The 12419-nt window shown below is 37.6% G+C and overlaps 1 protein-coding gene and 1 non-coding gene across 2 annotated transcripts; one reads left to right on the top strand and one right to left on the bottom strand.

Moving 5' to 3' along the window:
* Positions 1-7096: 7096 nt before the first annotated feature.
* TRNAP-UGG lies at positions 7097-7168 on the bottom strand. Its single transcript has one exon. It is a non-coding gene; the product is annotated as a tRNA-Pro (tRNA).
* Positions 7169-7580: 412 nt separating this feature from the next.
* Positions 7581-11786, top strand: LOC116187196. The gene is made up of 8 exons (XM_031515830.1): positions 7581-7887; positions 8313-9917; positions 10008-10120; positions 10203-10472; positions 10614-10694; positions 10801-10912; positions 11002-11068; positions 11213-11786. Exons 1-8 carry the CDS (start codon positions 7836-7838, stop codon positions 11256-11258), a joined length of 2346 nt encoding a protein of 781 aa, XP_031371690.1. The 5' UTR covers positions 7581-7835; the 3' UTR covers positions 11259-11786.
* Positions 11787-12419: the final 633 nt, after the last annotated feature.

Genomic DNA, 12419 nt, shown 5'->3' with positions numbered 1-12419 from the left:
TTGATATGATACGGATTGAACCTGTCGAGCTCAAAGAGCGAAATTCGGGCATTGTTTTATGTAATTTAGCTATATATGTATTATATTCCCTTAATTTGTATCTTCATCAATTTAAAATGAGTAACAAAATCATGCATTGCAGTACAACACCAACAAAAGTCAAAATGCTTGGGCTTCCTACCTGAATTTTCTGTCACGGTCCGAATACAAAATATTGACTCTTATTGTAGAAGAGTTTTGAGTTTTATACAAAAACCTCTTGTACAAGCTGTACAATCTGTTTTTATACAAAATCCAAAACTCTTCTACAGTTTTGTACTAAGTCAATTCAGCCACGAGACCCAAGAATTTCTCCTAAACTCAATGTAATTAATTAATTGTGATAAAAAGAATTAATTAATTAATTGATTAATTAATCATCTATATAATTATTGATCAGGGTCACCAGTTAAGGCGGATTAGGAGGATTCCTAAAGCCAGTCTTAGTTGAATTCGCCACCGCTACATCTTTTATTCTCCTTTCCATAGAATGTAATATCTCATAACAGTCTCGTTTGATTGGGCGGAGGGGAATATCTTTTTCTTTTTCTTAAAGAAAATTTTAAAGTGAAAAGTCAAACAAGAGATAAGTTAAAAGAAGATGTACATCTTAGAAACGAAGTGCTAACTGAGTGATAAGTACATTCGATCCCGATAAGGAGGATAATGTAATTTCGAGTCGGAAAAAGTGTATTTATTGAGAGAATGAGTAACTTTTATCCGAAATATAAGAACAATGTCCCCATAATTTTTCTCACTGAGAAGAATATGTATGTTGATCGGAAAGAGTTCACAACCAACAAGTGCACCAGTGTTGTACTTATCAAAAAAAAAGTCCGCCCGTCTTCTGTACAGCCGATAGTGGGAAAATCTTCGGGCCCTGGAAACCCAAAAAGGGGATTACCGGGGCCGAAGTGGTGTAAGCTTGGGTGTAAAGTTCAGATTTTTCCTATAAAATCCAACTTTTACACTGGGGGTGTTTGGTTCAGTCTAATTTAGGGGAATCTCGGATTTTCCCTTAGATTATACACTCGAGCTTCCTGAGTTTGGCAGGAAATTTGGGCCCGAGAATCTCAGTTTTAGATTCCCGAGCTCTACCAGATTACACCATACAGTGTAAATATTATATATTTATATAAATATTTGTATATTATATAAATATAAATATTAAATATATTTACTCTATATATATTATATTTATATTTAATATAAATTTTTTGTGTAATTTTTTTATAAATATTAATATAAACATATAACAAATACTTATATTTAAATATATTTAAAATAAAAAAAGAATAATAAAAATAAACTTTTGGCATAATAACCATACGAATAAGGGGCATATTTGTAAAATTACTTTACTTTCTCATCGATTTATTTAGTATAACAAACATAGCAATTTGGCATTACCTTATACTTTTTCAAATATATAAGAACTTACCAAACACAATGATGTCACATTCTTCGTAATGACATAACAGAAAAATTGAATTTTCAACGCTTAGTTGAGTTAAGCTTGTTTCATAACACAAAAGAAAATTTGACTTAATTTAATGATTCAGTCAAAAAGTATTTAATGATTAAGTAGATGGAAACATACTTTTTTTCCATTACACAATATATGCAGCGATGTTTACACAACATATGCAGCAAAGCTCCTAAACTTTTACATTCTTTGCAATTTAGTCCACCCAATTTTGGGACAGAGAACGAGAGAGGAGAGCGCTGAGGGGTGGTAGGGGGTAGGGAAAGGGAAGGGCGACGCCAGGGCAGTGGTGGCCCTCAATCTCGATCACCACCACCATAATAGAGGTCGCCAACCACATCAGACGTTGTCGGTGATCTCGTTTGGGCGGTGGTGACCAAGAACGAGGACCACTACCGCTCAAAATTCCTCTCTCTCTCTCTCTTCGATTCAAAATCAAAGAGAGAGAGAATGGAAAAATCAGAGTCGGTGGGGGCCAATCGCCGGCCCCTACTAGCATAAAAGAGCTCGCTGATGACCTACTATGTATCAGTGGAGGCTGGCAATGGAGCCTCCTCTGGCTCTAATTTGAGTCCCTCTCTCTCTTGAGAGAGATTAGAGGCGGTGGCGGCCTCGATCCCGGCCATCGCCACCCAAACGAGGTTACTAGCGACCTTTGACATCATCGGCGACCTCGATTAGGGCGATAGTGGCCGGGATCGAAAGCCACCGGCGCCCCTCTCCCCTTTCCCTACAATTTGATCAAAGCTTTTTTTTTTTTGAAAAAATAAAATATATATACTGGGGCGAAAGTTAAAGGAAGAAAAGTTTTGTGGCCTTTCTGTAACTAAGATATCTAATGATATAAATTTTCAAAACTGATCCCACCGAGCAAAATTTGCTGAATTACTTAAACACTTAAATTTTATGCAATTAAATTTAGCACTTAATTTAAGTCCTAACAAGCACAACCTAACATTCCATGTAATCTAACAATTCGCGAATCAAAGCACCCTTTAATTAATCTAACATTCCCCGTAAACAAGCCTTCTGTTAAATTTCAAGCAAATTCTCCTTTTTTTTCAATTATATATTTTTTTGGTAATTGCTGCTTCTATATTACTCAAACTTAAAAAATATATATTTACAATAGTTCGGAAAACAAAACAGACTTACATTACATAAGCTCTGTAAGCCGAAAAGAAACAGAAAGATCAGAGTTTACAGCCTTCTGAGAAAAATGGGGCAAAGAATAATTATTAAGTTTTGAAAAAGCATATATTTATAAAATCTATTCATTTTATTTACAAAGCATGCAAATTATTTTTTTATCTAAAAGTACTTATAAATACCTGTTATTATTGATATATATGATTTATGAATAAATTGTTATTATTTTTTATCTACAAGTGCTTATGAATTATAAATGAAATAATAGTTTATTCATATATAAAGTTGATAAAAGGAATTCTAGGGTGTTATTTTAAATTTTAAATCCAAAATTTTCCATAAAAATATCAATTAGTTACTTACCCATACATTAATATATATAATGTGGAGATTCTACCACGATTGTCTAACAAAAACAACCACCGCGATTTATTTCTTTCCTAGCCGTTAGATCCTCTTACATAAGATCTTGATCGTATATGTGTCCAAGATTTTTAACCTCAAGATTCATCGTTTATAGTTTGACTATTGATATTTTTTATCACGCATCTTCTCGTCAACGCTAAGTCACGCCCATGAACGAGCCGGATCCACTTCAATATTAAACCAAATTTAAATGTACCGGTTTAATAAAATAAAAAATAATTAATTACTTTAAAAAAAGAAATAATAAACAAACACTAAAAACCATCTTATGTTCATACACTCCCAATTGAATAAGAACCAAATCCCTCAAATAAAAAAAAATAAATCAATCTTGTCAAATTCTTAAAATTGAAAGAAAAATTCAATCTAGTAGTAGCTTTACGGAATTAGTTCACAAATTGCTCATCAGCCCGTTTTGGACGTCGTGATCACTCATGTCATTTGTGAAAAATCCATTTTTATATGAGCTGGCATTTTTTCCCCTATTCATTTTCGTGATCATAGAGGTTGTCTCGGTTATTAAGAGGCAGACAGATGCAAATCAAATTGACTATGTTATTTTAGACGCTCCTGGCCAGATCGAGCTATTTAATTGGTCTGCTTCTAGAGCTATTATCACAGACGCCTTTGCCTCTATCTTTCCATCTGTGATTACTTCTAGAGATATTTACCCTGTTCATAAATTAGGCGACGAGATTGTATTTCTTTCAATTGTGGGGATTTTACATCATTCTTGGGCGAGACCGAACGTCGACGAGAAGACATATGGCCGAAAGTATAGATTGTCAAAATATCAAGGGTGAATCTTAAAGTAAAAAATATAGAACATTTGTACGGTCATAATCGCGTGTCATGAAATCTGACAGTCACGAATAAAACAACTATAGTAATTATTTTTTGGTATCAACCGCTGTAGCATCACCCATATGTAACGAGGAAAATGAAGATGTTACCGTAAAATAACATATCTTTACCATCAATGTACTTTTTTTAACCAAATATTGAAATATTACAATACCGTCTACTATCAAGCATAGTAATGTAAAAGAGGTTAAGGTGAGGGTAAAACTCACTTTTTTATGAGTTTTTTTTTTCCTTGGCTAAAACTTTCATTTTTGTTCCCCTTCAGTGCTCTGTTTCTTTCATCATCAAATCAGAAGGGAAATAACAACTATCTGAGGCACAAATACCCACTTGACCATATTGGAGCATTATAAGCACGGATGCAGCTTGGACCAGTAGTAGAGCGCGCCTTTCGGGAATCATCCAACGACCAAACAGCCCGCTGTTTCTATCTTGGGTCCAGATCTCCAATGAGGAAAAGCCACTCCAAGCAGAAGCTCGAGCCGCCCTTCTCGCCCTTTCAATAGCGACGGATAGAGGAATGACAAAGATTTGGCTGCGAAGTGACGCCTTGATTCTTGTAGATGCCATTTTGCACCCGCATAATACACCATGGGAAATTAGGACCTTAGTTGCGGATATTACTTCTAGCCTTAACTACTTCTCGGATTGGTTTTGCTCGTGGATCCCTAGGGAAGACAATACACTTGCCCATGACTTGAGCCAATTTGGCTCTAAGTCAAATTTTCACTCTCTTTGTACTTTCGAATGGTACCCTATCCTAGATCCATCGAACTTTGTACCTTTTCCTTATTAATGAATTATCTTATTCAGCAAAAAAAAATAAGAAGGGAAAAAAGGGGGTCATATGTTAAATAATTTTATTTTATGCAAAAGGATTAATTATTATTCTTTTCCTTAAGAATTATTGTACCAAAAACGTTACAAATTTTTACCTTTTTTTCTAAAACTATTAAGAATCTTTTCGATCACGGACTTTCACTTTTATTTCAAATCAACATGATTTATTTCTTTAACCTACAAATTTGTGAACTTTCATTTGCCCCTTACAATTCACATGTACCTTAGTTTTATTTCATCAAATGATGATGTGGCACCATTAAATGTTGAGGTAACAGCACCACATCAATGAGTAGCACCTAAACTTCTAAAAATTCTTTAAAAAAAGTAAAATGCATCTTCCTTGTTCTTCTTCTTCCTCGTCATTTTATTCCTGAAGCACATGAGCTGAAGCACCCAAACCACACCTAAACATGTAAATGGATGAAAAATGTTAACGGCGTTGGATGGTTGGTCGTATCTGAATGAAGAAAAATGATATTATTATGAGACAAAACTTAAATTTGACTAAATTTGAGATAAACATGATAAGTTTGTTTTTTTGTGTACCGCAATTAAAATTTCGATCATGAAAAATGTTCTTAAATAAACTTCTTAATAATATATTGTCTGGAGAGAAATGATTATTGGCTCACCGATCTCTCCCCATCTCTCTCTCTCTTCGAAAAAATATAGAGAGAAGATATATATTAATGGTGGGACATGATGACATATCCACCGCCCCTCGATCATTCGAGTTCTTTGGGTTTTTCTTTTTCAAAAATTGTTTTTTATTTTCTGAAATTAAGGAAAAATCAAGAGAATACAAAAATGTTGGGCCCAAAAGTTAAAAAAAGAAGTGAAGGATTGGGCTATCAAGTAGTGAACACTTAAATACATATTCCATTAACTTTATCTTTAGTACTTACATTTAAGTCTAATCAAACCCCACTTGGTAAACAACTGAATTTTTATTCTGGTTACAAGGGAGATCCATGACGTAACACAATAAAATAAAGCAACAACTGGCTTTTGATTGTGAGGACCGGAACACAAGGATGTCTCTTGTGACATCCCCCATTTTGAGTAATTAGTTCTAAGCAGTTACCAAAGTTGTTGGTGTCATACTTTAGATAATGCTTAGAAATTTTATTTCTGACCCCGTATTTTACCCAAAAAAAAATGACCTCCTAATAATCAGGCGAAAAAAAAAAAAGACTTCTGAGTAACCGTTTCAATGAAATAATTCGTGACCTTTTAGACATTGATGGATTGTGGATGAAGTCCCAAGGCGACATATCCTTTCAAGATTGAGGCCAGCGGTTTAAACCCCCGAATAACTCATTAAGGGGCAGAAAATTGCTCCGGCCTCCATGCTAAATTAGATAGATCACTGGCCTAAAGATTAAAGAGATGTTAGCCCGTGTCACTCACAATCGATAAATTTTCAGTCACGCATATATCCTAGTTTTTTAGTGTATGTAGTTTTGCTCGATAGTATCGATGGGTTGAACCAGGTATTTTAAGATTTTAATGAAGTCATCGCGATAGATACAATGTAAACGATGACAATTGATAAGTCCAATGCCGTCGTACTCAAAGGTGACTTCCAAGTTCAAAATCAATATCATGGCCACTACACTAATATATGCTCCAGCACTAAAGAAAGGGTAGGGGAAAAAAGCAGTTTGTTCAAACATTTGAAGAACATATTTTTCAGTTTATTAACACTTCCAGATACTGAAAAATAAATTAATTATTTCTCAGAATTTATTTTTTGAAAAATTATTTTTCCTCTTAAACTTAATTTTCCTTGAAACAAACGAAGTTAATAAAGTCGAAAGCGTTCCATTAAATCTAAATCAACAAAAAGGTCCGGTATAGTCTTATTACTTGTCTAATATCAAACTACCAGTTAAAAGGCAAAGTTATTCATTAAGAGTCAAGTTTGACCGCTGATAACGTAGTTTCAGTCCGTTCTCCGACATTCTGCCCATAAACAAGGCTCCGTACAATATTAGTTACGCGAAAAGAATTAATTAAAGAACCAGCAAATAGGGCGGGGCTTCCAGTTAAGTCGGTTCGAGTAATCAATCCGACTCTTAAAACTATTACCTATCTTCAGAAGAAGATCGCTGTTCTTGCAACATCTTCCTTTGACACAAGTTGATAGCTTTAATAAAAGGAGGACAGAAACTACACTTGAGGGCCCAAACAAAAGGCCGTGACAGTTTTTAGTGGGCCTGGATTGGGCCTCTAAACGAAAAGCCCAAATCTTTGGGTGAGGGCAAAAAGATAAAATAAAAGAGAAGAGGGGCATTCCGAGAATCGAACTCGGGACCTCTCGCACCCAAAGCGAGAATCATACCACTAGACCAAATGCCCTCTTTTGACGTCTCTTTATGGAAAGAATATATAAATATAATATTAACAATTCACTGGTTGGAAATAGTTTTCCTGTTGCTCGCTATAGAGAAAACGATTTCTTATTTCTGAAAACATTTCCCATCTCCACTTTCCCGCCCTCGATTTCATTTTCCTTTCTAAGGCCTAAAAGGGGGAAAGGTGGCGGAAAAGTCAGTCATCAGCTTTTGATCGATTCTGTACGGACGATTCACTGCCGCCTCTCCACTCAGTCGATCGCCGATCATCCCGCCGATTTCTCAGTCTCCGTCGTCGATCATCGGCCGGTAAGTCCCTCAACTCCCCCCTCTGACTCCCAGTCCCAACCATCGATTTCATTGTTGACTGTACGCTGTAGGAATCGCTGTTTTTTGGACATAATGTTGGAGATGAATGCGACACTGAGGTCGCCAGTGATGGTCCCTTCAGTGATACGGAACCGCTCGATTTAGGCTTCGAGACTGAACTGGTGGACGAGCTCGAAAATTCCGTGGAGAATGTGTCTGAGTGCGGAGCAGCGCTGGAGTTCCAGGAAGAAGTGGTGCTCGATAGTGAAGATGAGATTATCAATGATACAGAGCAGGTGGATGATGTCAAGGCCTCGTTTCGTGCTGGAATCGATGGAGGAGTTTGTCTCAATGAAGCGGAGATGAACCAGAGGACACAGTTTGATGCGATTCCTGCCGATGAATGCAATGCCGGTGAGTATTAATGCAAATGTGTCATTAGCCCTTTGTAGTACTGTGGAATCGTAAGTTACTGTTGCTTTTGATGATGCATTTATTGCTACTTGATGCAGCATAGCGGCTAATGCTTAGAGCTTTCTCTGTGAATTCAAATTATCCTGCATGAAAAATGCTGTGCTTAATTGTTTGCCTTTGGAGGTCCGCATCCGGGGAAAAGCTCCAGTCTTTGTTGCTGTATTCGGTCCAGCTCTTATCTCAACATGCATCATTTGATCGAGTGCCTTCAGAAATGGGAATTTTTTGTGATGCTGTCAATGCATGAGAGAATTTGTCTCATATGTTCGGCTTTTCACGACCAGTTTGGGACTTCTTTTTTTCATTCTTTTTCTCTTGAAACCTGTGTTGCTATGAGAGAATATTTTCTGTTTATGTGCTTGAAGGGGAGATAGCTCAACCTCAAGCGCCTGGGAACGAGCAAGACGTGGTACGGCCAAGTTATATTGGATCTTGTGAACCTGCGGAGTTATCAGAAGAGAATGCTCTCAACTTTGTGGAAAACTTCCTGATTTTTAATAACTTAAATTTGTCCCCTGAAGTTCATTGTGCTAAGAGAGTCAAGGAGGGATCCCCTTTTTTTCCGGGGGCCAAAGGTATCAGAGATGTTGCCAAGAGAATTAGCTTGAGCAGCTCGAATCAAGGTACAGAAATCTTTGAGTGGGCAGATACTCCTCAAGTTGTGAAGCATTGGGATATAATGAAGTCTCGAAGAAAAGAAGCTGTTGCTTCAGCCAATGATTCAGAATCTGTTGATCGTCATTCAGAATCTGTTAGACATGTCGCGGAAGTGCACAGACAGAAGGTTAATCATGAACATATAGTGGATGTCAATCAGCATGTGAATGAGGAAACATCTGAGCAGCTGTTGAGTTCATCAGTTTTGGGCGGAGAAATAGCAGAAACATTTGATGTAGGCTTTTGCACTCAGATGGCAGCAGAAGCCATGGAAGCCTTGTCACGTGTAGCTTATTCTAGCAGTCCACTCTTCTATCAAGACCCACAGAGTACCTACAGTACATCCCCGGAAGACGAAAGAGATAAAGTAGCTTGTCTCGATAAATCTCCCAAGAAGGTTTATGCTCGTTCACTCTCAAAGCAGAGACAACTTTCAACTAGACGGCAAGGAACTTCGGCATCATCGCCGAAACACCCAGAAAGGCAGAAGTCAGATTCTAAATCAGTCACACAGAAGAAAGTAAAGAGTGGAAGTTCACTGGTGGAGAAGTCTGCTTTAGAAGAAAGTATTTCAAGATCTAAGAGAATATTAGGAAGTTCGATTGCACCGATGAGGCAAAGGAGGGATGTGGGGACTTTACAATCCAATAACAGAAAAGAGGTAGACGGTCATGTTGGGCTATCTCTACGACCTAACAATTTCTCTTCCCGAAAAAGACGGTCTCAAAACAATATGGTTGACATAAACTCCGTATGTCCTACAGCCAGGCAATTGACATCAAGGGCTAGACCAAACATGGCTAAGGATTCAAAAAGGAGGAGAAGTGATATTAAGGATATTTATATGCCCAAATCCAAAATGGTTAAATCTACCTCCCATCACGATAGGTTCAAAAATAGTAGCAGAAGCGAACAAAGTATAGTAATTTCAGACGCATCTGAGGTGGCCAAGAATGGGGAAGTCAACAGACAAGAGCAAATTGGTCTTACGATTGATTTTTCAGGTGTCCTTTCAGGGATGGCTACATGGAAATACCCAAGGGGGAAGAGATCTAATAGGAACTTACGAAGAATCCAAAATGGTGACATTAATTTGGAAACTGCAACTAAAGGGATGCGAAATGGAAGCAGTTCAAGAAAATTCATATCCAGTACCAATTTCTCTTTCTCCAATAATGGTGTGAGCATTAAAGCCAATCAGTTTGCACGGAATAGTAGTCCCCTGCCTTCAGAAAATAAAGTAGAAAATAAAGTGGAAGGTGGCTTGACGATGCAGAAGAGCATATCAAAGTCTGTCATGCCTGGCTATAAAGGCAAGCACATGCTGGTTTCTGTACTTTGATTTATTATTCTTAATAAACAACTTTATATGTTTAAAGAGCTAATGAAATTGGGGATCACAGAGTCACTTCCTGATCTCCCATGGAAAGAATTGAGAAATAGGAGACATATGGCATCAGTTCGGGTCTTATTCAGCTTACATTTGGATCATGACATAATCATGCAGCAAAAGAAGGTAGTTATCCCACCCTTTTCATTTAAGTGATCAATTTACATTTTATGGTCTATTAATATTTCCAGTCTCTGCACCTATACAGATCCTGAAACGACTTGGTATTTCTGCTGCATCTTCTTCTGAGGATGCAACACATTTTGTAGCAGATACATTTGCACGGACAAGAAACATGCTCGAAGCAATTGCTCTTGGCAAACCAGTGGTCACACACTTATGGCTCGAGAGTTGTGCACAGGCAGGCTGTCTAATTGACGAGAGGAATTTTATTCTCAGAGATGCTAGAAAGGAAAAGGAATTGAGTTTTAACATGGCTGCCTCATTGGCTAATGCGAGGCAGTATCCAATCCTAAAGGTAACTGGAAGAGGATACTTTTTGTGGGGGGTGAGATAGATGCCTATAGTCCTTATTTCTTGCTTTGAAGAAGCTACATTTGCATTATGCTGGATCATGTGCCTCCTCACAAAAACATGGGTTCGCTTTCTTTCGTTGCAGGGTAGGAAAGTTTTCATCACCCAAAGAGTTAAACCCAGTACAGAAATGCTCACGAGTTTAGTCAAGGCCGTCCATGGCCAGGTACATATCGAAATAGATATCTGCACCTATGCTAGAAAGTTGCCTTTTCTCTTGTTATGACAGCAAAGCATTTTTAACTAATGACGCGTGATTAAATCCTTGCCAGGTAATAGAGAAAAATCAGATTCCTACTACAATTGATGGGAAAATCCCTGATGAGGTTCTAATTATTTCCTGTGAAGAAGATCAGACAGATTGTGCTCCTCTCTTGAATAAAGGTGGTGGAATTGACGATTTCCTACCTCCATAAATAAAAAAACATAAAAATTGATGACCGAACTGAACTCTTGTCTATAATAAATGGCAGGAGCCATGGTTGGCAGTTCAGAGCTCATCTTAAGTGGCGTTGTGACCCAGAAGCTTGATTATAAGAGGTGAGGTCCACTTTTCTGATAGTACTCTCATTTTGAAATGCTCATATACGTGCACCAATATGTCAATCACAGAACTGACGTGCTGAAACATAAGAACAAGAACATATAAAAATTTCATGATGGTTACCTCTCTCAAAATGACAGGCATGATCTGTTCAAAGCCAATGTTCGGACGAGTGGAATCACTTAATTTATTCCAGAAAAAGGACAGCTCGAAGCCCTCGGCTGTACATGGTATGTAGTGTACATTTTGGACAGAGCTCTCTTCAAAAAGTCTATTTTAGAATCAGAATTTGATAGTCGTGATCTCCGATGGTCATTTTGCGCTCATTAAGCCTCCAAAGGTATGTAATTCGTTCAGTAAGCATGTTCTTAACCAAAATACAAGCATCAAAGTAAGTATCTCGTCGTATCCATCATCAAAGCTCCGTAAAGCCTCATCCGCTTGAGAACACTGAAGTCTGCCCATTTTAATGTTATTAATGAAGCTTCACTGGCAATCTTGAAATCGGTTCCTAATTAATTTGATGTCTTTGTCGATCAGGCACTTGACTTAGAAACTTTGCCTAATATTTGGTCTGCACCAGTAGTGGAGGTAGTCACAACTTTGAATAGACGATTGACATTGGATAGTTGCGTTCGTCAGATTGCACCGATGCCGGTTTGGTCACCGATATAAATGCCTAGTCATCCATCTTATTATGAGTGAGTTTTTGTTCTAGTTGGGCATAGAAATTGAAAGATGACTGAGAAAGGTCGAGGGTGTGCTGATAAAAGTCAAAGTTCATGTATCCTTTGCTGATACTGTGTGCTATCTGTCCTCACTTTTCAACCATCTCTTCCCCCTTTTACGCCACTTGGATTTCATTCCTGTGGTAAAGAAAAAAAACGGACTTTGAGGAAATTTCACGTTTTGAATGTGTCTCATGTGCTCTTAAGAGGAAAATTGTTAGGTGAAGTCGAATTCTAGTATACACCCGATCTATTTCATTGGATCAATCACAAACAACAGTTGATTACTGAAACTTTAAAAGGTAATGCTATGTCTCATTCCGATCCCATCGCATGAACCATGGGGTTGTTATTGACGATGGCCATGGTTCAGTTCTGCTCAATTTTCTAGACTCTACATTAGGCCAGACTGGAAGCTGATTATACTATGAAGAGTCAAGGTTAAGAAATACCGGTACTCCCTTATGCTCTATTCCTTTCGTCTTGAACGACCGTGTTCGGTTTTATAGCTCTTTCTCTGGTTGTGATGGGCAAGGTTTGTCTCGCTTCTTCCGTTCGAGTCCAAATCGGTGCCAATTCATGTCTCAAGGTTGGTTGGCTTCTGCATTTTGGTATTACG

Source organism: Punica granatum, chromosome 8 (genome assembly GCF_007655135.1).
Source record: "Punica granatum isolate Tunisia-2019 chromosome 8, ASM765513v2, whole genome shotgun sequence".
Taxonomy (NCBI): domain Eukaryota; kingdom Viridiplantae; phylum Streptophyta; class Magnoliopsida; order Myrtales; family Lythraceae; genus Punica; species Punica granatum.
This window is presented reverse-complemented; position numbering and strand designations above follow the sequence as displayed.